Source organism: Typopeltis vanoorti, chromosome 10, assembly GCF_054136105.1.
Source record: "Typopeltis vanoorti isolate ZY-2024b chromosome 10, IOZ_Tvanoo_1.0, whole genome shotgun sequence".
In the NCBI taxonomy this organism is placed as follows: Eukaryota; Metazoa; Arthropoda; class Arachnida; order Uropygi; family Thelyphonidae; genus Typopeltis; species Typopeltis vanoorti.
This window is the reverse complement of record NC_143558.1, coordinates 105,081,106-105,109,007: the sequence shown is the minus strand read 5'-3', so window position 1 is coordinate 105,109,007 and position 27,902 is coordinate 105,081,106. Positions and strand designations below refer to the sequence as shown.

At 35.9% G+C, this 27,902-nt stretch overlaps 1 protein-coding gene across 1 annotated transcript in view; it reads right to left on the bottom strand.

Moving 5' to 3' along the window:
* Window positions 1-27,902, bottom strand: part of atms (RNA polymerase II-associated factor 1-like protein antimeros) — a 249,647-nt gene that overhangs the window by 183,085 nt on the left and 38,660 nt on the right. Inside the window, exons 3-4 of the mRNA XM_090398808.1 lie at window positions 18,479-18,600; window positions 794-860 (exon numbers count right to left, since the gene is read on the bottom strand). Of these exons, the coding sequence (XP_090254934.1) occupies window positions 794-860; window positions 18,479-18,600 (189 nt within the window). The remainder of the gene's footprint in view (window positions 1-793; window positions 861-18,478; window positions 18,601-27,902) is intronic.

Here is a 27,902-nt window from a genome sequence, read left to right as displayed (position 1 = left end):
GCAGCTGTAGAGGGGTATTTTGCAGATCTTACTGAGAACCACTACAGGGACAGGATAATGGCACTGAAGCATTGCTGGAATAAATGTATTAGTCTTAAGGGAGATTATGTTGAAAAATAAAAATAATTTTGAAATTATTAATTCGTTTTTTCATTGTTAGGCCGAGAACTTTTCAGACCACCCACGTACATTAATGATATGTTTTACCATCATAATATACATTACAATAGTACAATATAATCAAATATTAAATGTTCTTTATGAAAAATTGTAATTTCCCCACGTGCCCTCGAGGGTACAGAGGTCTGACATACGTCAGTTTACAGGCCGAAGTTAACCCTATGAGAATGACCAGTCCTCAGCAGAGTGCCAACAGCATTGAATAACTGGTCCCCTTCCAACTACTAACCGTGCTCAGACTTGCATGAGCCATTAGTAGCGAAGACTCTACCAATCGACCAACCTTTGCTGACTTATGAAAAATTAGAAACATTTTAAAAAAATTTTATTATTTTATTATCCTAAGACCCCATGGAGTTAAAGACTCATCTAGGAGGTCCCTTATTCATACAACAGCTCATCATATATTGCCTTAAACATAAAAGCAAGAGGATAATCTTAGTAATCAAGGTGGCAGGAGAATAAATCAAAAATCAGCATAGAGTAGGAGAGCTGTGAGGTACCTTTTTGACAAAAAATATGATTTTTCTCATATGACTCACTTATTTTTAAGTACTGAGCCTCTCTCTCAAGTTAAGAGTATTATTATCATCGTTACTAATTGTTACATTACCGTTTCGAGTCCTGCGGCGTGAGTGTTTCTTCTTCTAATAATTTTTCATCTTCAAGATGTAGAGAAGCTAATAAATAAATAAATAGTAAAACAGAAACCAATGCATATAATTCATTTATTATAAGTGCAAGAACTGACTAATTTCCCACTTATAGAAGCGGGAATACTAATTTTAATCCAAGTTTACTATAACTTGTTTAAAGTAAGTTACTTTGTATGAATGATTATTATGACACTTCAATGAAATTCAAGGAGTGATGAGAGTGGGGCATAAAATTCACTAGATAAGATCTTTTTATGCATAACATGAAACTGCATATCTACCAACCAATCCATATAGAAATTATGTTCCCATAATATATAACTTGTACATTATCGTGTACATTGTACATGTAAGAAGGTAATATGTATATGCACATATTACCATCAGTTCATAGACTGTTTTAGGACTTTGCCATTAATGACAAAGTCCTAAAACAGTGACAGAATGCAATATATACAGTATAACAATAATAAGAAATGAATAAAAAGCAAACAGAATGAGAAGGGATATATGCTGGTCTTGTTGGCTGTTGGTATGTGGCATATCTGCTCTCTAACCAACAGCACTGTGGATGTGAATGCTTGTTTCATGTACTGGTAGATGAATTTCATTGCATGGTGAAATTCATCTACCATCATCTGGGTTTCGTCTCCAGAATGGATTTTCTGCTTATCTAATCCTAGGCCCTCTATCTAAATTAAGATTTAGAATCTTAGAAGGCTTTGATTCTAAATCTGACCTGATGTTTGTGACCTTCAGATCCTTATGAGAGTTCGTAAGGATGTCACTTAATATTTAAGAAAGCATACAAAAACCTTTTCACAGCCAATATGTAAAGAACTATCCAAGCTTTGCTGAAGACAGTTGCATTGCTACTCACTAACCATTAGATTGAGAAGAGAAGCAGTAGTTAATATTTAAGGTTCAAATATAAAACTGCATATTGGTGTAGATGATTGTTCAAATATTAGCATACTAAACAAAACAGACTAAGTGACCTTTGTAAATGAAATTGCAGATGTATTTCTTGTAGAAACTTTTTTTTCACTTGGCACTGAAGTAAATTATGCTTGATAAGAAATTATATTCTCGTTTAATCCTTTATCTAAGTGAAATGTATATATTGCATTCTGTCACTATTTTAGGACTTTTTGTCATTAATTGCATGTGAAGTGTCTTCACAACTAGGCTACTTGTATATAAACGTATAACTTATATAACTTAACTTATTACTTAAGTATACTGCATAACTAGTCTACTAGTTATATACAAGTATATACTTATATATAACTAGGCTGTTGACTTATGGGAAAGGCCACTATCTAGACCAGTTCTGACTTTCATTGAGGTCTCATCAGTAGAATCCAAAATAATTGCTGTGTCCAAACCAGGGAAAGATGCGAATAATGTCAAAAATCTATGATCCATCTCCTAGCTTTGCTCCACCTTTAAGCTCTTTGAGTGAATTCTCTTTAAAAAAATGTTACCACTCATCGAAATAGCATTCCCTACCGAACAAGCTGGCTTCAGGCCGGGTAGACGTTGCTGTGACCAGATCCTGGCCCTGACAACACAGATTGAAGCAGGCTTCCAGAAGAAACTTAAATCTGGAGTCACTTCATCGACCCAACATCAGCTTATGACACAGTCTGGATAAGGTAAAAAAACAACCTTCCAGCTTTTTGAATCCATTCTCTCCAAAAGAAAGATCTGGATCCATACTAGTGGAAAAAAGAGCAGGCCCAGATTCCTCCACAATGGTCTTCCACGGGGCTCTGTGTTATCCCCTTTACTATTTAATATCTACATGTCTGACTTACCACATACCAGCTCAAGCAAATGTGTATATGCTGATGATCTCACTATCCTACACCAATCTACCTCCTTTGCTAACCTGGAAACAACCTTGAACATCCTGGAGGTGTACTTCAAGCAGTGGTACCTGAAGCCAAATCCAACAAAAACTGTGTCCACAGCATTCCACCTGAACAATGCAGAGGAGAATCGACACCTCAACCTCTCTTTCTGTGACAAAATGGTACAACATGAGCCTCACCCAAAATACCTTGGAGTGAGCCTGGAGAGAAGCCTAACCTATAAAAGGCACATCACCACCCTGTCCAACAAAGTTAAAATGAAAAATAATATCATCTCACAGATTGCTGGAACAACCTGGAGTTGTGGTGCTGATGTCTTAAGATTGTCTGCACTAGCCTTCGCATTCTCTGCAGCAGAACACTATGCCCCTGTCTGGAAAAGAAGTGCACAAACTAACATTATAGACACCCAGATGAACTCTACCATGTGCACAATTAGTGGGACACTGAGAAGTACCCCTTTTCCCTGGCTGCCTGTCCTGTCTAACATTGCTCCACCAAATATACGGAGAAGACAAACCTCGATTAAAGTATTCAATAAAGTAATGAGCAACCAACTCCTGCCCCTGCACCAGACTCTCACAAATCCACTAGAATTCACCTAAAATCATGAAACCCTTTCTGGTCCATGGACGAACTCTCTTCGCTGCCTTACCATCACACCTGACATGTGGCAAGAACACTGGTCCAAAAATCTACCAACAAATGGTTTCCTGGTTGAAGATCCCTGTCCTCTGTAGCCTGGTTTTGCCCTTCCTAGGAAAATATGGTCATCTATCAACAGGATCAGAACTAACCAGGGCAGATGTGGCTACCTACTGCATAAATGGAGACTATCAAACCACCCTTATCATGACTGTTCCCCTCTAGCCCAGACGATCACTCATATTGTGAATGACTGTCCAATGCGCTGATTTCATGGTGGTGGCATCCAGGACTTCCAAGAGTGACAGATGAGGCCCTGGATTGGCTTTCCGGTCTGGACATTGACCTGTAGCTGCTTTTGCCATAAGAATAAATAAATAAACAAGTGGAATCCAGACTTATGAAAATACAAAGATTGAATTAATGCAGAAGTCAAGTAGTAAAAAGGTATATCACCTTATTACTAAAATACTCTAGATACAGATAGCTGAAGAAATTTTTTTCACTTGGCAACAAAGTAATTTATACTTAAGAAATTACATTCTTGTTTATTCTTTATCCAAGTGAACATAAGCAAACAAAGTTTGTGTGATAAGGATATTCACAACATATGGTTCATGGTTTATATGAAATACATGACTTATGCATAAATTCAACCTTGGTATGCTACTAGGTATAACTCCCACTGATGAGACACCTCAGTAAAGGTCAAAACTATCTGGGTAATGAGTCTAGTGTTTTTGCATTATGGGATGTTAAGGCCAAACAACATGAAATCAACAGCGTCTATATATAAATAGTTTTGTCGAGCTTTGTTTGCTTACACCTGGATAAAAGATTATACAAGAATATAATTTTTTGTTAATTTCTGACTAAAATCCTATTAACTAAAGGCTATGTTAAAAGAAATTCATCATTTTATCAAACTATTTTTATAGTCGCTACAATCTGCTATACTTACTTATCCTCTTCGTGACCCATGGCACATAAGGCCAAGATTCATTTCTTCTAGATAACTCTGTCTTGAGCCACCAGTTTAGTTACTCTCCTTGCCAGCCATTGTTCTTTCCTTTTCTGCCATTCTCTGCCAAGTTAGTTTAGGCTTTCACTGGGATCCATGTCAAAGTTACCCTTGAAAAATCTCTGCTGTCCATTCTCAGTATGTGTCCAATCCATTTCGATCTGCAGTTTTTATTTCATTGGTGATGCTGTTTTGCTCAAAACCAAAATCTTTATAATATTTTAGGCAGACATTGTTTGAAAATTATTAAATTTAGCTGTTGTTTAATTTATTTTATTTTTTGGTCAGTCTCCATGTCTCTGATCCATATTAATAATATGGCCTTAGCATTGCAATTGAAGATCTTTATTCTGATTTTATTATATATGGATGATTGCCACATATTATTTAATTTCTTGAAAGCAGCATTTGCTTTTGTTAATTTTTGCATCCCTCTTTTAATCTTTATATCCCTCTCAGTTCCAAATTCAATATCAACATTTGCTCCCAAGTATGTAAAATTCTTAACTTCTTTTAGTGCATGTTGATTGGTTTAATTTCTTTGTGGCAATTGCTGTTCAATTTAAGAACTTTTGTTTTAGTAATGTTAATGTTTTGTTTGAGTCACATGATATTTGGATGATTATTCATTCACATTCTTCCTTTCTTTTACCTGAACATAATGATAGAATTCTGTTGGGTTGTAGTTAGCTTGCAGAAGTAGATTCTTTTTATAGTCTCACAGCATTCCTTATAATCCAGCTTTTCAGACCCATGCATTATCATTTTTATAATGACCATCATTCTTATGTGCACAGAATTCCTTTCGCATCAACTTTTTCTTGTTTAATCTTTTGTTTAATAACATTAATCATCCACTGCATTCCTGCTCTATTTGTTCTTCAAACTCTAAGGACACATTATGATATTGCATCATTCAAGTATTTTTTTTAAAGCTTCCCAAGCACAAGTGATATTTTCCCCCTCTGACAACCTATTTCATGGTAACGAACTAAGTATTCTCCTCAAGTAGTCAAAAATTCCCTGCTTTATAGTTCTGCATGTAACCTTATCTGAATGAAACATCCAGATAACATTACAGCAGGACTGCTGTCAGCAAATGAAGGCGGAACAGTAACATCTTTAACTGAAACCTTCTCTGACTAATCCGATTTAATACTCTCTGAACTTGAGTTCCTTCTGCTTCATGCAGCTCGAGGAAGTTGTCTCACAACATCTCAATTAATTCAGCTTCATTTTTTCTTATGCAATTTCACTACTATCAATCACTCTTCAGATAATGGAAGTCAGTTGTGATGATTACTCTTTTGGCATCTCAAATTCATTTTCACCAACAAATGACCTAAAAGTTCTCTTACAACACCTCATCATACACTGCTTGGAAAGGAGTCAATAGACATCCCATGGGCAAGGTGCACCATGCCATGTAACGAGTCATGTTTCTAGCTGGTATAAATTGGAGAAATATGATACTCCCAAGTCAGTGCAATGCAACTGTGTCTGGGTGAATGGCTGCGAGAAGTGAACTAACAGAGTTTGAAAGAGGCGTTGTGATAAGATGGATGCTATGTTGGAGGCCTATCTGTTCAGCAAATTGTTGAAAAATTGGGCCATCCAGGCCAACAATTAGTGATACCATAATGAGACAGAAGCACAGGGATTCAACTGGAAGTGCTACCCACAGTGTATGACCCACCATACTCACCAAACATGACCGTAGCGTGCTATGAATGATATGTAAAAACCATCATTCATCAGTGGACTTGTTGAATGTGGAGTTCTGGGCAAAACAAACTGGCACAAAAACATTCAGACCCAAGGCTCACAGCAGGGGTTTCCATGGTAGGACTGCAATACACAAGCCCCACATTACCCAAACCAACATGTAGCATTATTTTCAATGGTGCAAAGAGCATGTACAGTGGGATAAGGAAGGTTGGAAAGCTGTATTATGACGTAACGAATGATGCTGCGCCTACCACCAAGTGGATGGATGGTATAAGTGTGGCGGATGACTGGTGAATGTCATTACAAGTGTGAGTAACCCCCAACTATGAAATCTGTATTTGGCAGTGCGATGGTATGGTCCTGTTTTGGCCTTGGACCTCTGTTTTTGGTACCACAAACACCAAATTCTGAGAGGTATCTGAACATTTTAGACAATGCAGTGCTTCCTACTTTGCTGCATTTGCTAGGACTGGTAAAGTCATCATAGCAAAAGGAGGTCCTACATCTTATTAAGGCAGGCACTATGGCTGTTTGTGTTTCACAGTATGGTGTCCATTGAATTCTTTCCAAGCAGCATGTATTTGAGCTTGTTGACTCCACCTCACACCACACGGCTTCAAAGTCACTCCTACATGGTAAATTATTACTAATGTTGCAATTGTAGCATTCTATTGTTAATGGATCCCAATTATCCAATGTTATTAGCAGCACACCTCTGTTCTACTTTTTCATCCTTACTAAAAATACTATTATTTTATATTATTTTTAAGGCATCTCCATGGAGTCTGGAGATTCATTGTGGGAGACCCAAATTAACCATTATACATACAAAACCTATCATACCTCTCCTTGAATCCACTCACCATTAGGGAACTCACAACCCAATTCTGGCAATCCATTCTACTCACTCACCACTATCAATGGAAAAAATCTGGTCTGCACAACCCTACTAACTGCACTCCTACACAACTTCCACAAATGGTTCCTAGTTCTCTGACTATTTGTCATATATTGAAAATTTTCACTTGCATCAATTTTATAAAACCCCTTCAATATCTTGAAAGTTTCTATCATGTCTCCTCTTTTCCACGTAGCAACTAAACTTTGTAACCTACAAAACCTTCAACCTATACTCACAGAGAGTATTCCACAGACCTGTCACCATCTTGGTCACTTGTCTCTGAATCCTCTCTACCACCTCTTGATGTCCAAGAAACCCAAGTGACCAAATCTGTGCACAGTAGTAAAGATGAAGCTGAATCATAGCCTTATAAAGATGGATAATAACTTCCCTATCTTTACTTGTTAAGTGTTTTTTTCACCATCCAAGTAATCCTTTGAGCTATTTTACCAACTTTTGCAATATGCTCTCTTTCAGTTGTTTGCTGATGATGCAAACAACTGAATATCCTCCTATAAATCTTTTCCTATATTAATAATATACAAATGAAAGAGTAATGGCCCTAATACAGAACTCTGAGACACTTCACTAGCTACCCTCATTCTCTTAGGTTCCACTCCACCATATACTATTCTCTGGAGAATATCTATCAGCCATCCCCCTGCCCATGCTACTAGCCTCATATCCACTCCCATTTGCTCCAGTTTTTGTAATAATTTTCCATGTAGTATTCTGTCAAATGCCTTGGCAAAGTCAAGCAGTATCATGGTGTAGCCATTACTTTTATCCAATTCGGTTGTCACTTTATTAAAAAATGTATATAAGCTAGTAAGACCTGCTCCTAAGTATGTAAAGTTTTTATCTTCTTTTACTGCATGCTGATTGATTTTAATTTCTTTGTAGCAATTGCTGTTCAATTTAAGAGCTTTTGTTTTAGTCATATTTATTTTCAGATCAACCATTTCAGCTATTTTATACGAGTCTTCTGATTTTGTTTGGATGTTAATGTATTCTGATTATATTAAACTGTCATCTGCATAATCTAGATCTTCTAACTGTAACATAGGATTCCATTTAATTCCTTTTCTTACACCTGTAACTTTTTTTTCATAATCCAATCAATGACTATGTTAAACACTAAATCAGACATTATACAGCCCTCTCTCACGCACAGTCCATAGCTCAGATCATCCATATACTGGTCTTAAAAAAAATAAATAAATAAATAAAAATAAATCAACTAGGAGGGTAAAATATGTCTAAATTAATGAATGAAATAAAGAAAAATTTTTCTATTATGATAAAAATCAATTTGATATTTTAGAATATAATAAGATAGAAAGTTTGCTATAGTGAGAGTCAACTGTAAATTTAAATGTAAATATTAAATTCAGAATTCAGGATAAAAGAGAAACAGAGACCTCTCTAAAAGACTTATCTCTTACACTCAGCAAGCTTTTGAAAGAATTAAGAAAACACTTAATATTGTGTATAAACTACCTAAAATCAAGTATTCAAATCAGCCTCCCTCCTGTTCTCCTAAATATAAAATGACCCATCAGTAAAAAGTGTAGCTCAGATATCAACAATGCCCTTAGGATGGAAAGACATGGTATGAAACCCATGTAGGATGTGATAAACCATTATAAGGACATTTCAGCTGAAGGCGAGTTAACAGTCTCATAAAGAGGTAGCAAGATTTTTTTTACTCTAGAAACAAGAAAACCAGCTGCAAGAATATGGAGAACTAAAAGACATAGTATAGAATGTAATGTAATTACAAATAACAATCAATACTAAGAGTGTACACAATGTGCTCAGTAATCTGGCATATCTAAAGTTCAAAGAATAGAAGAACTCCAAAACTATATTTTGTATTTATGAATAAATACTGAAAACACAGTTACAGACCATGTACTTAACACCATTCATTCATGCACAAAGAGAAAAACCATAATCTTAAATAAACATTACTTCAGAAGTAAAAAAGAATTCTGGGAATCAGCACATTTCCCAAAACAGTCATAGCACATATACTTTTACAACACCATACGAAGACCCAAAGATTTTGGAACAGTATTGTCTTTCAAAAACAGCAACAAAACTAGCAAACTAGCTCAGAGGATGTATCAGGGAATTAGGGCACATCAGCTTGAATATCTCAATTCCACAATGTGTACCTTTCAGATCACAGGGTGAATGCAATAACCTTCAGCATGTCTCAGTAACTGAAGTCAAATTATTGGTAAATTTTAACTGCTTATACCTGCTGCATTGTGATAATGCCATGAAACTTTCAAGATAATTCTAATTTACTGCAGATGTGCTCTAAAACTATGGAAAGACCTTACCTAAAAGGTCCAAAGAACAAATATTATATTAGGCTCATTACTATAAACAGTAAAAGCAAAATACCTTCAATGATAGAGAAATTTTCTCACAAATGTCACAGAATACAGCTGTTAGGAGGAAAGTAAGGAATAAAATTCATTCGTGTTTTATAACTAAAAGCAGAACATAAAAGGAAGGAGAAAACCATAGCTGAAGTCAGCAAACAAAGGAAATGACAGCAAATCATACTGTAAAAATCTCACATAATCTTAATTTACTTATTATGTTTGTATTTTACAGTATTATATTATATAGAGTGAAAATTTCATAAATAAGGTTTAGTTTCATTATATAAAAGAAAATAAAAAAATATATATATATATATATTTGTTACATTTATTAATGCAGTTATATGCTTAGTATTACTAGAACTGCCATATGGTTAAGCTGTGGCATAACAAAGAGAACTTAAATATATGGAAAAAATGCAGAAAAGGAAACACCAGGCGTCAAAATTAGTGATAGTCGTGGGCAAAAGTGACTTGGTTGGGGAGAAAAAGAATGTTGATAGAAACTTGAGGAAGTTGTTGCAGTAGGTAAAGAAGAATAGTGTTAAAAGTCGTAGACGTGTTACCCAGATATGATAATAGTGAATTGAGGAGAGCAGAGATAATGAATAGTAAGATGGCTGAGTTGTGTGAGGCAAGGGGAGGGGTCAAATTTGTAAACCTGTGGAGTGAATTTGAAGGAAAGTTGGAATGGTATAAAGCTGATGGAATGCATTTGAATAGGTTTGGTGTTGGGGCATTTAGAAAGTCTATTGTTTTCTGAGGAGGCAGAGAGTCAAGAAGTTAATGTAGCCAATGATCAGACTACATGTGAAACAGGATAGCACAAATCAACAGATTTTATGGCAAGAGGAAAATGGATATGAGGTTGAAGATGTGGTTGCAGCAGCACAATATGATGGAATGCATAAAATGAGACAGTCTATCAGGGAAATGGTCAAACCAGAGAGAGAGAGAGAGAGAGAGAGAGAGGGAGGGAGGGAGGGAGAGAGAGAGGGGGGGGTATAGTATAGCAGCTAAATATAGAATGTTGGTGCTGGTAGAATGAACACAAACACACAGCAATTGTTATGTTTATACACAGATGTATGGCACATTCAAAACAAGAGAACTGAGTTTGTTGCATAGATTGAGACAGAATGCCCCAAAATAATTGGAATAAGTGAAACATGGTTGTCTGAGGAGGATGTGATGTCGGAAATAGAATTAGAAGGATATATAATTTTCCGGAAGGATAGAGATGTGAAAAGAGGAGGGAGAGTGAGTGTGGAAGTTTATAGTGCATGCACAGATTTTGAATCAGTGTGGTGCGAAGTTGAAATAAACAGGTTAGTATATCTGATAGGATGCTGTTATAGACCAGAGTATTTATGCATATTCTCTGCATATCAGCATATGCAGAGAATATTGATTGTGAAATGTTTAGGCAAATTAGTTAGGCATGTAAAAAGAAGATGATCCTGATGGGAAGACTTTAATTACAGGAATATAGACCGGGAGGAGGAGGAGATAGTGTATGGGAACAAGGAGAGCAAGTTTGTGGAATTTCTGAGAGATAAGTATCTTAAGCAGCAAGTGAATGAAGCAACTAGAGGATTTAATGTTTTGGATTTGGTGATAACTTTACAAGATGTAGTTGTTAATGAAGTGTTGACACTGCCGCCAGTTGGTGAGAGTGATCATGAGGTACTTGTTTGGGAAGTGATGAAACAAGAAAAGGTCATTTCCAAAAATATGTGGAAGTACAAAGCAGGTGATTATAGGAAGCTCTGTAGTCAGTTAGCATCAGTATGTTGGGTAGATGAGCTGAGTGAAAAAGATGTTGACAATGCATGAAAACTCACAAGGCAGTATCTGACAAAAGCAATGTATGACTGTATACCAAGGGTTAAGTGGGTAAATAGAGTAGGAGTGAAATGGATGAACAGTGAAATCAAGCAAGCTGTGCTGGAAAAGAAAATGTTATGGAAGAGATACAAGCCAGTTGGTGGTGATCAGAACCATGAGGGGTATAAAGTGTGGGCTAGAAAGGTGACAAGCATGGTAAAGAAAGGAGAGGTGTAGTATGAGAGGCTGGTCGGGCCAAGGTTAACTCAAGGGAATTTTTCTGCTACATGGCAAGTAAGAGGAAGTATAATTATGGTAGGTTAACAGTGGTGGATAGTCATGGCAGCAGAGTAACAGTTGCAAAGAATATAGTGGAATTATTGAATGAGCACTTTATCAACATATAACATACTGGTGTAAATGATCCAGTGCAATATATAGAAGAGAGGCAAGTATAGGAGAATTGGAAGTGAAAGAAACAGAGGTGTGTCAGATGTTGGTTGGGTTAGATATGAATAAGGCTGTGGGAATGGATGACATATCACCAGGTTTTCTTAAGGAATGTGCACCACAGTTGACTATGTCCTTGACCTGGTTATTTAATGAAAGTCTTGCAGTGGGTAGGGTTCTTAAGGAGTGGAAAGAAGGCAAAATAGTACCACTACACAAACATGGTTCTAAGACTTTAATTATAGGCCAGTCTGTATAACTGTGGTTGTAGTCAAGGTGTTGGAGAGATTGGTAAGAAGTATAATACAGAATTGGGTTGATGGACATAGCATTTTTTATGATGGTCAGCATTGATTTGTAAAGGGTAGGTCCTGTTTCAGTAATTTACTTGCATTTTATGATAAGGTGACAAGTGTTAGATAAGGGAGAGATTTGGGATTTGTATATAGTTAGTTGGGCATAAAATAGCCTTTTGAATGAAAGAGAATGCCTAGTTTCTTGGATGCTGAGGAGGATACTGATGTTTATGCCAGGAGAGAGACTAGAGGTAAATGTTAGTTCAAGCAGAGAGATTTGATCTTGTTTCGTGATTTGTGTGTTACTGAGGGTAAGGGTATGTGAACTGAGGTCTCATTTTTCAAGAGAAAAGACAAGACTGTGTGTCTTTCTGCATTGAACATGACATGGTTGTCCTCATCCCTTTGAAGGATAGTATGAAGTTCAATGTTTAGGTCGCTGGTTGTAGATGATCTTGTAGCCTGGGATATCAGAGTACTGCATAGGTTGTCAAATGAGTAGGATTGGAGAGTACCATTGTCAGCAAAGCTGTGGATAGGATTAGTGGTGATTGTGAGTAGGTCGTTTATGAACAAGAGAAAGAGAAGGAATAGAACAGAATCTTGAGGCACTCCAGCATTGATGGTGAAGCTTGCAGAGAATGACCAGAGAGAAAGCTGACTACCAAATTACAGAGGATGGCAGGGAGACCAAAGAATGGCAATTTATTAAGCAAGCTATGATGCCACACACAGTCAAAGGCTTTGAAAATGTCAAAGGTGATAAGCACAAGTTTTTCTAAACCTTTCCATGGCCAATGTCCAGTGGTGGGTGATGTAAACTACAAGATCAGCTGTGGATCTTGAATGGTGGAATCCGTACTGGTGGTCACTAATTAATTGGTGAGCTTCTAAGCAGTGGAGGAGATAACTATTGGAGAGGATTGAGAGGATGGCAAATGGTTGGTAGTCTGATGGTTGACTTCTATCACCCTTTTTTAGGAAAGGATGGATGTGAGTTTGCTTCTACACATTGGGATAAGTACCATATATGTATGGTATACTGTAGAGATAATGCAGGATATGTGTTAATTCTGGAGGACAATGTTTGAGAACAATAGAAGAGATGCCATCAGGACCAGAAGTCTTTTTTTAGTATATAAGTTTTTCAATTCTTGTAGAATTAAAAAGTATTCATTGAAGTTTCTTTTAATTAATATTCCAGTATACGTTGCAAATTCCTTAAATAATTTAATAGTCTAAGATTTTTAGTAGTTTCCTGATTTCTTTTTGTCGAAAACCTAAAGGAAGAATACAGTGCTTGGATTCCGGTATGGTAGGATGCGATTTCCCTTGGTCATCAATGCATGAGTTTGAGGAAAAGAGTGATAATGGGAGGTCAGCTTTATCTTAGTTGAAGTGACAATGGTGCCATCAGGGGGTGTAAGAGCAAGAAGGTAGAAGTTGAGTAAAATGGCCTTAGCAAGGGACCAGAATGCACGGATACCATCTCAACAGGAGGCAAGTTTTTTGCGATTGGCCTTTATGAAATCAGATTTGGCTTGCTGATGAGTTGAGTGCTTTCGTTCAGACACAGAGAGAGAGAGAGGAGGGAGTCTTTCACAGAAAGTACGAGGGCAGGAAGCTTTCAGTGGGGCTTGAAAGCTGTGCAGAGATTGTATTTCTTTAAGATTCTGGCTATTTTTTCTGAAGTGCCTTGGACATATGGAATGATGATGATGATAGCATTACTAAAATAGCAGACTCTAGTCTTTCATCCACATGTTTCACTTAGTTTTGTGTAGTATGAGTCTCATATTGCAATCCCTGACAATGTCTTAGTGACTGAGATAAAATATTGGAAGAATTAAATAACCTTTTTAATCCTATCTTAGTACTGTTTCACTGCATTGAGCCTCTAACATGACGTTTTCGTGATTCCCATTTTTATTTTTCTACTATCTATTTTATCTTTTATCTTTTAGTTTTTTCGCTGTTTAATTGAACTACTGGTTTGACAGTTAATTTAAAGCAAGATTTGTTACCGCTTCATGTTCGTTTTTATTGTTATTTTTAACAGCTTGTGAATATAGCAGAGTTGGTTGATCTAAATTAGCCACTACTTATAGTGGATTGTTCCTGGAATAATTTTTTTTTTTTTTGTTTTGTCGACTATTTTTAATAGTTTCCTGATTTCTTTTTGCCGAAAACCTAATAAAGAATACAGTGCTTGGATTCCGGTATGGTAGGATGCGATTTCCCTTGGTCATCAATGCAGAAGTTTGAGTCACTGTTTGGGTAGTTTGTTCACTGCAGTTAGTATGTCTTTTTTAAAATCATTTCTTAAATTGCTGCCAACTTTGGCAACATTTTATGCAGCAAATCAAGGGCTCTCTCAAACTCAACCTCACAGTCTGCTGCCATCTTAGTGTTTTTTTATAGTCAAGGTTGTAATACTATGTTTTGACTTGAACTCCAAGTTCTGCTAAGGTACAAAGTTCAAGAAATATGCACTTACAGATTTGCAGGTGGTTCCTGGAAGTGACACTTCCAGTGACTTGATCTTCAGAGGACTGTTCCTTGTGACCTTTGTCCCTTCCAGAGGCAGCAGTGTGTTGGGGGGGGGGGGGGTATGGCCATTGCTATAGCAGTTAATCCTATTGTCAGAGGGAACACAGTCTTCAAGGGTAGCTGAACAATGGATACAGTCTCACTAGTCATATTTGGACCAAAAGGGTAGAATTTAAAAAAATCACTCTTATGCTCTTAGAATTACAATACTATGCAATAAAGTACTCATGCTTAGAAAGAACACTGTACTAGCTATCAGTCAGTAATAGGTACGTGTGAATTTGTGTATACCTTTATGTTGGAACATGATATCAGTAATGACACTGATCCATGATTCCTGAACAGATGTGCAGCAAGTACTTACCAATATTATTTGGTTGACTCTTTTCTCCAAATTTCCCTAAAACCTTTCTATGTGTGTGGTATTCATTTCCTACTCTCCTGCACAAAATCAGGCTAACAAGAGAAGTGATCAGAGGCAAGTCTGTTCACTACTATGTGTGTGCCCACACACAAACACACACGTGTGCAAGGGTATATACACTAGTGTATATACCCAAGGACAAACACTATTTCTGAAGATTACAACCACAAATTCAGAGATGAATCAGCTTGTGGCAATTTGCATAACTCATGATTTCAAATAAAAAGCAGGTATACATTGAAATTTTTGAAATGCATGCAAAGGGGGTCAGTGGTAGCCCTTGACAGAATAAAAGACAAAAGGCTGTGATAAGTGAATTATGTTTAAAGGAAGCTTTTAGCTTTTTTTTTTTTTTTTTGTGAAGGAATAAAGTTGAAAACTTGGATATCTCGTAATGTCTCAAAAACATCATCTAGATGATTTCAAGCAGGGAAGAATTATTGGAAAGCCTGAAGAGGACCACAGAATTACTGATATTGCAGGGAGAGTTTGGAATCTCATATAGCATTGTATTCAGTCTCTGGGCAGCATTTCAAACCAATAATGTGTTCCAGACATTTGCTAAGAGGTCGCCCTCACTCTATCACGAAGCATGTAGACAGATTTTTGGTTATAACAGCAAAACGTAATCAACGCACCACAGCAGGTCAGCTCCATTCAAAACTGTGGCAAGTAGGCCTATACACCAGAAATCCTGTGGTCTGCATCCCTTTAACCCATCACACAACATGTTTTCAATAATGTTGTATCCATAAAAATTGGACAAGACACCATTGTACTCTTTACAGATAACAGTTGCTTTAGTCTTTCTCCTGATTCTAGATGACACTTAATCTGGTATGAAAATGGTACTGCATATCATGAGAATGTTCTTGAAAGGATAGATATGGCAATGATGGCGTCATGTTGTGGGATGACATTATTCTTAATGGACACACAGCTACAAGTGCTGGAAAAAGGGACTATGACCCAGGTGAACAATATTGCAATGAGTTCTTCAGCATCATATTCGATTATTCCATGGTGCTGTAGTCAAAGAATTCATTTTCACAGATGGTGCCACATCACATTGTACATGAGCAGTGGAGATACTTCTGAAGACCAAGGATATTAATCAGATCGAGTGGCTAGCACACTCACCAGATCTCAACCCCATAGAACACATTTGGGATGCAATAGGGAAATGCATTAGTATTAATAATCAAATATTAGTATTAATAATCAATTTTCACAAACTGTTTTATTTTCCTAAGTATGACAGCACTACTTCAGTCATCCGGAATTCATCCTTCTGACAAGGCTTTCTGTATATGCAGTGCATATACCTCCATATTTTACCATTTCTGGTCATATCATCTATTCTAGCTGCCTTTCCACATTTCAGGTTCAGATAGCTTTTCTAATTTGTGTATTGAAACATACTCCTGACAGAATTCCTCTCAAATATTTTATACCACTGTTCGGTCACCACTCATTTGATTTAATAACATTTCAAAGTAATTGCTCAAACAATCCAGAATATCCTTATCTTCCATTTTTAAATAATCTGTTTATCAGATTTCTTTCATAGACAAGCCATTTCAATAGCCTACACAACATTTAGCAATCTTTGTAATATCTATATTCTATAAAGTCTTCTCATGGATTTTTTCCAGCTTAACACACATCTTAGCTTTCTTACAGTGTTCCCTGTATTCTTTCAGGAGACATAGAACTTACTATAAGAACCTCTGATAAGCTTTCTTCTTTTCCCAGGCTGCTTATTTAACTTCTTGAGTACACCATGAAGTTTGGATTTTTTTTATTCCTGTGCAAAGAAATTCAACACATCTCACTGATTGAATCAATCAATGCTTTCTTCAATCTGCAAAAAACTCTTATTTCCTCTATAATATGACTTGTATATTTGAGTCTGCAGTTCAGAGATGGCTGTTGTACTTCTGAAAGCTGGTCAACTCATACTTTTTAAAACTTTCATACATATTTTTCTTTTCAATACGATATTCATTTTTATCCTGCTTAAAACAAATGGTTATAACTTCCTAATCATTGTATACTCTCATATCTTGAACCACAATGAGACTTTTCTTGTCTTCTCTACATGTGAATTTGTGTGTACCTTTATGTTGGAACATGGTATCAGTAATGACACTGATCCATGGATCCTGAACAGATGTGCAGCAAGTACTTACCAATATTATTTGGTTGGCTCTTTTCTCCAAATTTCCCTAAAACCTTTCAATGTGTGTGGTATTTATTTCCTACTCTACTTAAAATCTCCAGCAAGTATAATCTTCTCCTTTTCTGTTTTTTTTTTTTTTTTTTTTTTTTGTAGTAAGTCAAAAAATTTCTCCAGTTCTTCCTCAGCAGAAGTTCTGTGGGACCACAGGCACAAGTCTTGTCCAATTCTTAATTTTGGCATATGTTCATGTAACTACTTTAAACTACTTATCATTCAAGAACGTTACCTTCAAGTTTAGTGCTGAATCTTCATCTTCCTTTTCCTGAATGCTATTGCCTGAATATAATATCTTGTAATTATTATTTAGAAAAATTTCACTTGTTTTTGTTTTCAGTTATGCTTTATTGTTTATGATCTACTTTTGTAATTCTTCTGCCAATTTCACTTCTTGTTTGTTGGCACTTTTTTTTAATGGTGCTGATGCCTATGTGGAATTCTGCTGATCTTCAGTTTGAATTTCTTCCAGTAGCTTCTTATTTTTTATTTTTTTTCCTCCCATCGCTCACTCTGATTCCCTTATGTAAACCAACTGGAATCTTGTTTAAAAGAAAGATACCTCAGATGGCAAAATATCAATGTTGTGACATCATTTTCTTTTGGTTAAAGTAGGTACAGAATACGATTCTGTATTGGCATAACCAAACTGCCAGCTCACCCTCATTCAATTCATAGCAATTCATACCAATATTATTTGGTTGGCTCTTTTCTCCAAAGGAAATGAATACCACAAAATGTGTGGTATTCATTTCCTACTCTACTTAAAATCTCCAGCAAAGACAATCTTCTCCTTTGTCTTTTTTTTTTTTTTTTTGTAGTAAGTCAAAAAACTTCTCCAGTTCTTCCTCAGCATGTCAAGAACACTACAGCCCATAAATGCATAATGGAAGTGAATAAAAATGTGTTACTTATACTTGTGTCACTTTTCTACTTCTTACGCAAACGGAAAAATTATTACATCTACATTCGGTAAATCATACAGCACACACCCTGGTGGTGAATTTGGAACTACTTTTTTTTTTGCTCAGATATCTCTTTGCAAGAACTGTAAACACCAAATGCATAGAATTTGCATATCACGCAACTCAGCAGGTGCCAGGAGGGTTTAAAAAGATGGATACGAGATTTTTCCATTCATTCTGGTTGTTGATACCATCCACAGTGATGGCACTAACCTTGCACCAACATGCTCTGATCACTGGGGGTAGCACTCCACAAGGTCTTAAACGGGGGGGGGTACTTTAATTATAATCACCCTGTGTGCCCCTTCCTTTATAATACCTACCATTAGGATCCACTGCATATGTATCAGGATTTATAAGATCAATTGTCACTCCTAAATCATGCTCTGTTAACAGATCATGTTTATAATTCCTCTCAAGTGACGTAGGCTTGTACTGAACAAATCTGGAAGGGAGAAAGTAATATAATATATAACTGTACAGTTTCTTACCTTACTTTTAAAGAAAAAAAGCTGTGACTTCATAAGAATTAATTACTTCAAACCAAACTACAAAATGTTTATCTAGATTAACCTGCCTAGAAATCTGACAAGAAATCCAGGAAAAGATTTATTGTAAAACATACATTACATTAAATTTATTCAGTGTAGTATGATTATTTACTGTATTTTAGTTTCTGAAAGTCGAAAAACTTCCTCAACACGTCTTGAAAGATAATTAAAAAGTGATCACTGAGTATGGATTAAAATAAGTCAAGCCAGAAAGAAATGATCAAGAAAATTAAAATCAATTAGAAGTGTAAATTATACCTTATAATTTACAATTGTAAAATTAGGCAAAGCAGATTACCATGCATAACATAGTAATCTAGTTTATCTTTCCCTTAACAAAAAATGAATAACAGTCAACATATGCAAACAAAAACTAATCACCGATAGGATATCATCAGGAAAAATTAAGAGGAAATGGTTAAAACATTCAAAACTAGTGCTTCAGAGATTTCTGCAGATAAGAAATCTGCTATAATTAATGTTCATTATATTTACCACTTGGTGTGGCAGCAGTGGTGGGGAGGAAGAACAAGGAAACCCAAGCAACACACCTCCTAGCTGGTGTTTGACTGGAAAAGGTTCAGTATAACCCTGGTAGGCTAACTGTTCAGACACATTGCCCGATATGTGGACAAGTATAACCTTCATCCCTTTTTCTCAAACAGAAGTTGCAAAGCATATAGGCAAAAGCCTTTGAGGAAGCCTACAAGCTAAAGAAGGAATGGATAAGCACTAAAAATATCAGTGTGGAGAAACCCCACTAGTTGAATTAACATACAATAGCCATATCCTGCTAAAATGTAGGAGGTTTCATGAATTTGGCACTAGAGCAAGGCAGTGAACTTTGATGCAGTCTGTATTCTTTTTTTTTTTTTTTTAATGTGTGGTTCCCATCCACGAAATATTTATTATAAACCTATAGTGCATTTTGTACTGTGAGTGGGCTAAGGATTTTTTTTTTTTTTTTTTTTTTGCCATTATAAATTTAAAATTTTTTTTATCTTACATAATCCAGAAACCCTGCTCTAGAGATCAAACATGGAACTCTTTCAAGCCACTTCAGGCCTCCAATAAGTGGGAAGGTGGTCTCACACCAGACAATGAAATTCATCTCCTGCCTAAACACAATCATCTGTGCCCACGATGGGATTTGAACCCATGACCTATTGGTTGGAGAGCAGGTATGCTAACCGCTAGGCCAACGAGGCCAGTGTATCCAAGAACACAGGTGGATTTGTTGGATGGAATGAAATTGCATTCTGTTAGAAGTATTACAAAACATCTCTAAATATCAGCAGATAAATCTGGCAACAGTAAAATTAAGAGTTCTGGTCAACAAAAAAATCTATAATTAATTGCATCTCATAACTCAAACTCCCAACAAAGTAACTAACCTGTTGGAAGTTTTCCACTTGGTTATACTATAAATTAAAGATGCAAAGAAATTACATCTTGATTTAATCCTTTACCCAAATGTAAGCAAACAAAGTTTGCACTGAACTTCAGGACTGGGCAACTTGTATATAGAGGCAAATGACTTCTCTTTACTTGCCTTGGTTCCCATAATGCAAAGAACATACCCTTATGGACATGTATAATGCTATGCATTAGGAGAAGATCATCCATTAGTACTAAGATGCCAAGAAATTATATTTTTGGTTTAAGTGATTTGTGCTTTGCATTATGGGATATGTGAGATAAATGATATGTGCTTTGCATTATGGGATATTAAGGCAAGTGATGTGAAGTCATTAGCCTCTATAATACGAGTTGCCCAGTCCTAAAGTTACTTCAGATGCAAACTTTGTTTGTTTACACTTGGATAAAGGATTAAACTAAGATTATAATTTCTTGGCATCTTTAATTTATAGTATAAAAAAGTGGAAAAACTTCTGTCTATCTCTAATCCAGGATATTTTAATAATTAAGGAGTGACACCTTCTGGCTACTTGTATATGGAAATATGACTTCTGCATTACTTCAACCTTGGTATCACTTCTGTGTCTGGATCCAACTGATGACATCTTGGTTTTCTGCAAGATAAGTACAAGTAACCCTCATATAACGCGGATGTTAGGTTCCATAGAAATGCCCTGTTATATAAATTGCATTATGCGAGACTCAGATCACATAGAAAAAGTAGGGTTATGTTCCGAAATCGTTTTTTTTTTTTTAATTATATAAACAAAAAGGACATATCCAACAAAAAAAATTTTTCATTTAATTCTGGTAATTCATGTAAGTTAAGAAAACACAAACTATGAAACAAATACATAGTATAAAATTAGAAAAATTACAAATTGTACGTAAACTTCATTGCACATAATGCATAAATGTTTTAGGCAAAATAAAATAAAGTGCATATTTTAATCTTTCATAGCACGAGGATTTGAGGATCGGTTAATAAACATTGATTTTGTCATGTAATCACCTGATGCATTACTACAAAACAGTAGAGTAATTCTATCTTTGGAAACTTTGAATCCAGAAGCTGATCTTTCACTTTTCGAAATATAGGTGCATTTTGGCATTTTTTTCCCAATATAACCTGGATTCATCCGCATTGAACACCTGATCTGCATTATAAATGTTTATAAACTTCGAGAGCTTTTTGTTTAATAAAATTTCCATCCAAAGGAATTTTCTTTTGAGTGCAATCTTCTATCCAAATCATTAGAGATTTCTCCATTTTTTCCATTAGAATATCACATATACAAGCAACGTGCTTTGCACTTACCGTTGACCCAGCAATAAGACATGCTCGGATTTTATGTTCATTTTATTTGATTGTTCGAATTGTTGATTCATTTAAATTCAGAGTCCTTACAAGTCCTGGTTTTTCTCCATTTTTTGACCGATCCATGATTTTAATTTTTTCTTTGAGAGAAATGAACTTTCTTTTCAATGTTGGTTTTTCACCTTTCGTTACAGTTTGTGGCCATTACTATAAAAATCAATTTTTTACATAAAAAAAAGCATTACATATTAATTATGTATGTAACTAACTAGAAAATAAAGGCTCAGCTTGAGATTAACACACTTATGATTTTTAATGCGCTTTCCTGGCAGAAAACTAAGATAATTTCAACAATAAACACTAAAATACGGTAAACAATTGACGTAAATGCACGTAAATGTAGTTACTTATAACTACACGAGCAATACGGGAAGACGCAAATTTACCGAAGATAAAATTTGATTTTTAAGTTGCACGGTGAAAAATATATGAAAAGATGAGGGGTTACTACAATTTGAAGACCGTGTTATATCAAAACCGTGTTGAACAAGGGTTACTACAATTTGTAGACCGCATTATATCGAAACCGCATTGTATAAGTACTGTGTTATGCGAGGGTTATCTGTACTTTGGTTTTCATGTTAATTTTATTTTACTTGTGCTAATAGTAGTATTATCCCCACTAGCACTGGTTTCTTTTAAAGTAAATTTTAAGATTACTTGTAATGTAGTTAATATCTGCATTACAATTCCTTTTGGCAGAATTACGGCCACTGTTTTACAGTAGTTCAAATAGAGCAGTTGCTGGTGATGTAGAATTATTTCTATCTCATGGGATTATTTAATTCTCAGTCTTAAGACTGAAAGATTCCCCCCACCCCTTAAGATCAAGTGCAGGGGTTTTAGTCTTTTTTCCACCGAGATAATGGTACCAATTCCTCCAAGGGTGCGAACTCTAGGAATTGAAATTCCCGGATGTGAAGAAGCGAGATGGGTAACTAAGGTTTTAAAAGAGATAGTCGGCACAAACAAAATTTATTCTTTCACCCCTTACGGCGGAGGTAAATATTTAATTGTAGTTAAAGATGTGGAAACAAGGGACAAACTATTACAGGGTTTTACTTTTGAAGGAAGCACAGTTGTTCCTGTAATGGTTGGGAGTCAGGCAAAAACAGTAAAAATTGAAATATTTCAAATGGAATATATAGAGAACAGTAATGAAATTCTTTACAGAAATTCTCGAAATAGAGTAAGATTGGTAACATACAAAAGGGTTTATCAGGTGAAGATCCAAACTGGTTTTCTGGTGACGTCACCTTCACAATGGATATGAAGATGACTGTACCAAATTTCATCAACATCGGTATAATCCAAGTTATGTAAACTATCCTGGAGTACAAAGGCAGTGCCCGCATTGCGGTTCATATGATCACTTGGGTGGTAACTGCTCCAAGTCTAAATGTCTCAAATGCAAAGAGATCGGAAATATCACTAATCAACATCTCAAACCCTGTCAGAAATGCGAAAGTTCTGAACACTGCATTAACACCTGCCCATTTAGAACTTTCACTGAAAGAGTGACAGCACCGGTAGAGCCAATTAGAACAACTTATATATCAGAAAGAAGGATTACCAGATATTCCAATTCAGTCTAGTAAAGATGCCACTTTTCAACAAACTACACTTGGTAAAATCACAAAAATTGCATGACCAAATCAGCTAGAAATTAGCCCCAAAATTCAAGAACTGCACCACTTTCCCAGTCAAATATGGATGGAACAACATCAGTTCAAATTACCAATAATGAACCTAGTATAACAACTGAACAGATATAAGACAAAATGCAAAAACATTAAATTGTTCTACAGGGAAGAGAAGAAAACAAAAGCAAGTAAGACAACTGAAAGAACTTATTATGCAGAGAAGATCATCAAAAAGGAAAGCTGAATTAATAAAAACAAATTGAGGATAAACAAAAAAAAAATTTAAAAAAAGGAACTACAGGGTGTTCGGGATAAATTTGACATATTTATAATTAATTATATTTTTCCGTAAGTTACATGTATTAACACACACTTCTCTTCATTTAAAAGTTTGGACCCTTCTTCATTCATATACAAGATGTCAGAAAGGATGGATAGCTGGAACCCACCTGAATCATGGAAGAGAATAACTTGTATCATGATGATTCGTGCCCGCCATCAAAATAAGGATATTACGACTGCTGCCCAATGCTCCCTGAATACAGTAAAAACAATCAGGCATGAACTAGAGACTTGCAATGGTGACTACGAGGATGTAGCAAGAAGAAAGATCCCTAGCAGACGATCTGATTGCGTTCGTACAGCAGAATTCCTCGCAAATCTGCAGGAACAGGTGTTGAAGAACCCTGGCATTGGAATTCGGGCTTTGTTCGTGGAGTTGCTAACTGTAGTCAAGCCCTGGATAACAAGGGTAGCCAATGGTAGGCCGTATGTATGGCAGCAGGATTCGGCACCTTGCCACACCTCTGGGAAAAGTCAAAAATGGTTGTCTGAAAATTTCTACGACTTCACCAGTCCAAATGTTTGGCCTCCAAACTCCCCAGACCTTAACCCCATGGATTATTTTGTATGGGGCGCAGTTGAAAAAGACACCAATCGCACTTCCAGTAATACAAAAGCCCAGTTAATGGATAAAATTAAAACAGTTTTTGCGGCCCTTCCCAGGGAGACTGTAGCATCAGCTTGTTCGAGGTTCCGAAGCAGAATTGAAGCTGTGATCGATGCTAATGGTGGTTATTTTGAGTAAATCTTGTTGATAGTATTGTAATTAACTCTGCCTGTAATGTTTTTTTGTCAATTCATTAAATTTAATAGATACAAAGAAGATTTTCTTTTTCCTTACAAAACTGTCAAATTTATCCCGAACACCCTGTATATCTAAAAGAAAAATAAGTAACAATCCTCCATATGTTGGAAGATTTGCAATCTTAATCTCCAGGCTTACACATACATGAATCAAGGTATTGGTACCCATCTTGATCATCAAATGAAAACTCTTCAGGCTCAGAAGCATTTGTGGACCATGAAGAACCATATGATACTAATAAAGGGAAAGCAAGAGATACAATTAAAAAATATATATAATAAAGTTTACTGATTCAAAAGTTTTCTCAGTACGATTATCATCTACATGAAAAGAAAATAACTAGCTTCCAAATCAAGAATGATAAGCATAAAATTGAAATAATGGAAAGCAACTGGAAAAACTGGAAAACAGTTTACAAGAAGCAGGCAACACAATTATGCCTTCACAGATTGAAGACGTCAATCAGGATCATCCAAAATTTAGAAGTTAAAGATTACCAGCGACACTTCATTAATTGTAACATCTCCTTTCTGCATTGCCTCATTAAATGTATGAGGATTCTACATACAAATTAAACAAGAAACTATATGGAAACTTATGCTCCACCATAATATCAGGTTTTTGTTTCTCCAAGAAACATACTTCTGCAGATATAAAGATATAAAAACTTTAACAGATAGATATCCACTTCTTTCTTATAGGAGCCTTGGAAGATTTAACAGCGATGGAGTTGGAGTTCTTATTCTTGCCCCCCCCCACCCCTTGGGTCATTCTGTAATATCCAAAGGGATGCAGAAGGGAGAATCTTGACAATAGACTGGAAATACTGATGTGTAATAAGGTTTATAAACGTTTATGCTCCATCCAATGGAACAGTTAAATTAGACAAAAATTCTTCCAGGAATTAGAGCCATATTTATAAAGTGCCCACTACACCATAGCAGCTGGAAACTGAAATTGTATTGAAAACCCCCGCATTAGACAAAATAGGAGATCGCACCAAGTCTCCAACATATGGAAGATTTGCAATCCTAATCATCAGGCTTACAGTTACATGAATCAAGGTATTGGTACCCATCTTGATCGAATTTATATCTCTTCTTCCCTTATAAATAGGATAATTCAAATAAAACATCTTAACATCAGCATGCCAAATCATAATGCAGTTCTACTTAAATTCCATTGCATGGAACAAGTAGAGATCAGAAATGTATCATGGAGACTTCCACAAAATTTCAGACCCTCTGTTCAAATTGGAAAAGAACAAAAGCAGCCAATGGCAGTGCTACCAGTACACATTACTCAAGCATCTGATAATGTCTGGCATCCCTTTCTGTTCCACATCCTCCAACAAATTGGTCTAGGTAAAAAATTGCTTTCTATTATCAAAGAGGCCTATGCCAATTCAACTACCTGCCTCCAAGTTAATGGGTTCCTGTCAGACCTGGTCAAAATTCAAAAAGGAGTCAAGCAAGGTTGACCTCTTAGTCCACTGCTCTTTGCATTGGTTCTTGAACCTTTCTTACAGGAAGGCGACAATACCCATGCTGAGCGAGGAATAACAGTTCCTTCAGCTACAAAGGAAAACAAGATATTAGCATATGTCGATGATGTAGTGGGCACTTTGAAGGATAATGATTCCATATATATATATTTTTTGGTATTTTGGAAAAATTCAGCAAAATCCACTGATTTTGCTGAATTTTACTAATGCAGACAAGACAAAATTTAAAAGTTTTTGGAAAGTGGAATCTTGGAGGCATTCCTTTTGGACTAACCCCTAAGAGAGAGAACCCCTCATTTACTTGGAATTTCCCTCTCCACTTATCCAATATTACCAGTTCAAGAACTGGTAATATTGGATAAGTGGAGCACTTATCCAATTTCATTTCTTCAAATGTAAGATTTCAAGAACTTTGAAATCTTAGAAGACTAGAAAATAGGGCCACTTTCCTTTTCTTCTAAAGCCATAGTACTCAAATCCATAATCTTTTCTGTTCAGTTATACATAATAAATATTACAGACATCACAGAAGCTGAAGAAAAGCAATTATATAGTAAGCCTGTGCAATTTTTTTGATCCAGTCGATACCAAGAAGGAAGTTAAAAAGGAATTGAATCAACTATCAAAGAAGTGAGGAAGATTTGGACTTCCAGTCTTAAAATGATGCTAATTAAGCAATACGGCTTCAAAAATTCATAAAATATTGAAGCCCAATCACACATGTGCACACCTTTTCCTGTACTATATGGGTTTTCATCTTCCCCTGATTGGAATAAATGATTATAAAGGTCAAAAGCTGAGATTGTTCCTGAATTCTACAACACTCTGGCATTGACATTCTGTCCATTAAAAAAAGTAAAATGTGGTATATAAAGAATCTTTATTTCCATATACGAGTACTCATATATGGAAATATGACTTCTGCATTATTTCAACCTGGTATCACCTCTGGGTCTGGCTCCCACTGATTAGACCTCAATAAAGGTTGAAACCAGACTGGGTACTGACCCTTCCCATAATGCATAGCATTATACATGTCCGTAAGGATATGTGCTTTTGCATTATGGGAACCAAGGCAAGTGATGTGAAGTCATTAGCTTCTATATATGAGTTGCTCTATCCTGAAAATACTTCAGGCACACAAACTTTGTTTGCTTACATTTGGATAAAGGATTAAACCAAGAATATAATTTCTTGGCATCTTTAATTTATATTATAACCAAGTGGATAAACATTCAATCTGTATGTTAATGATATGACAGTCAACATACACCCTACCTATCTTTGCATGATCAATAAGTAGCTGTATATCAGGAATGCTGTTGATATAGTCTTTGTAGAATGATTGGAATAGGCTGGAATTGAACATGGGAAAATGGGTATCAGTTCAATGTCAGTAAATTCAAAGTCATGCACTTTGGCATGATTAGATATCCAATGTCGTATTGTATTGATGGGATTATGCTAGAAGAAACTGATGAGGCTAGGAATATTGGAGTCTTAGTAGATAGCAAGTTGAAGTTCTGGGGGCCATGTAGCAAAGAATGCAAATATAACTAAAACGATAATCGCAATGCCGAAACAAACTTTCACATGTATATATAAGGAATCATTTTGCCTCTTTATAAGGCCTTGATAAGACATCATTTGGAGTATTGTGTGCAAGTCTCTTCTTCTGGTTTCTGTTTTGATTCTAATACAGTAGAGAGTGCAAAGGAGAGTGTTAAAAATGATATCATGATTGTGGAATACTGATTATGAAGACAGATTGATAATTTGACTGCAGACACTAGCAAACAGGAGAAAGAAGGGGTGATATGATTGAGACTTACAAACTTCTGAAAGGGTCATACAGGATTTCAGTTGATGGAATTTTTCATTTTATGGAGGGTGGGAAAAGAACAAAAGAGAGAGAGAGAGAGAGCATCCTTGGAAGCTGAGAATGAATGCCGCTATTAATTATAATTATAATTCGAAATGTAAGAAATATAGGATTTTAACTCTAATATAACAACACTCTTGTTAATTTATGGATTACGTCACCACTTTTGCTGTATTAAAACTACTGTAGATTTTTTTTGGGGAGGGGGGGGGGGCAGTCCACC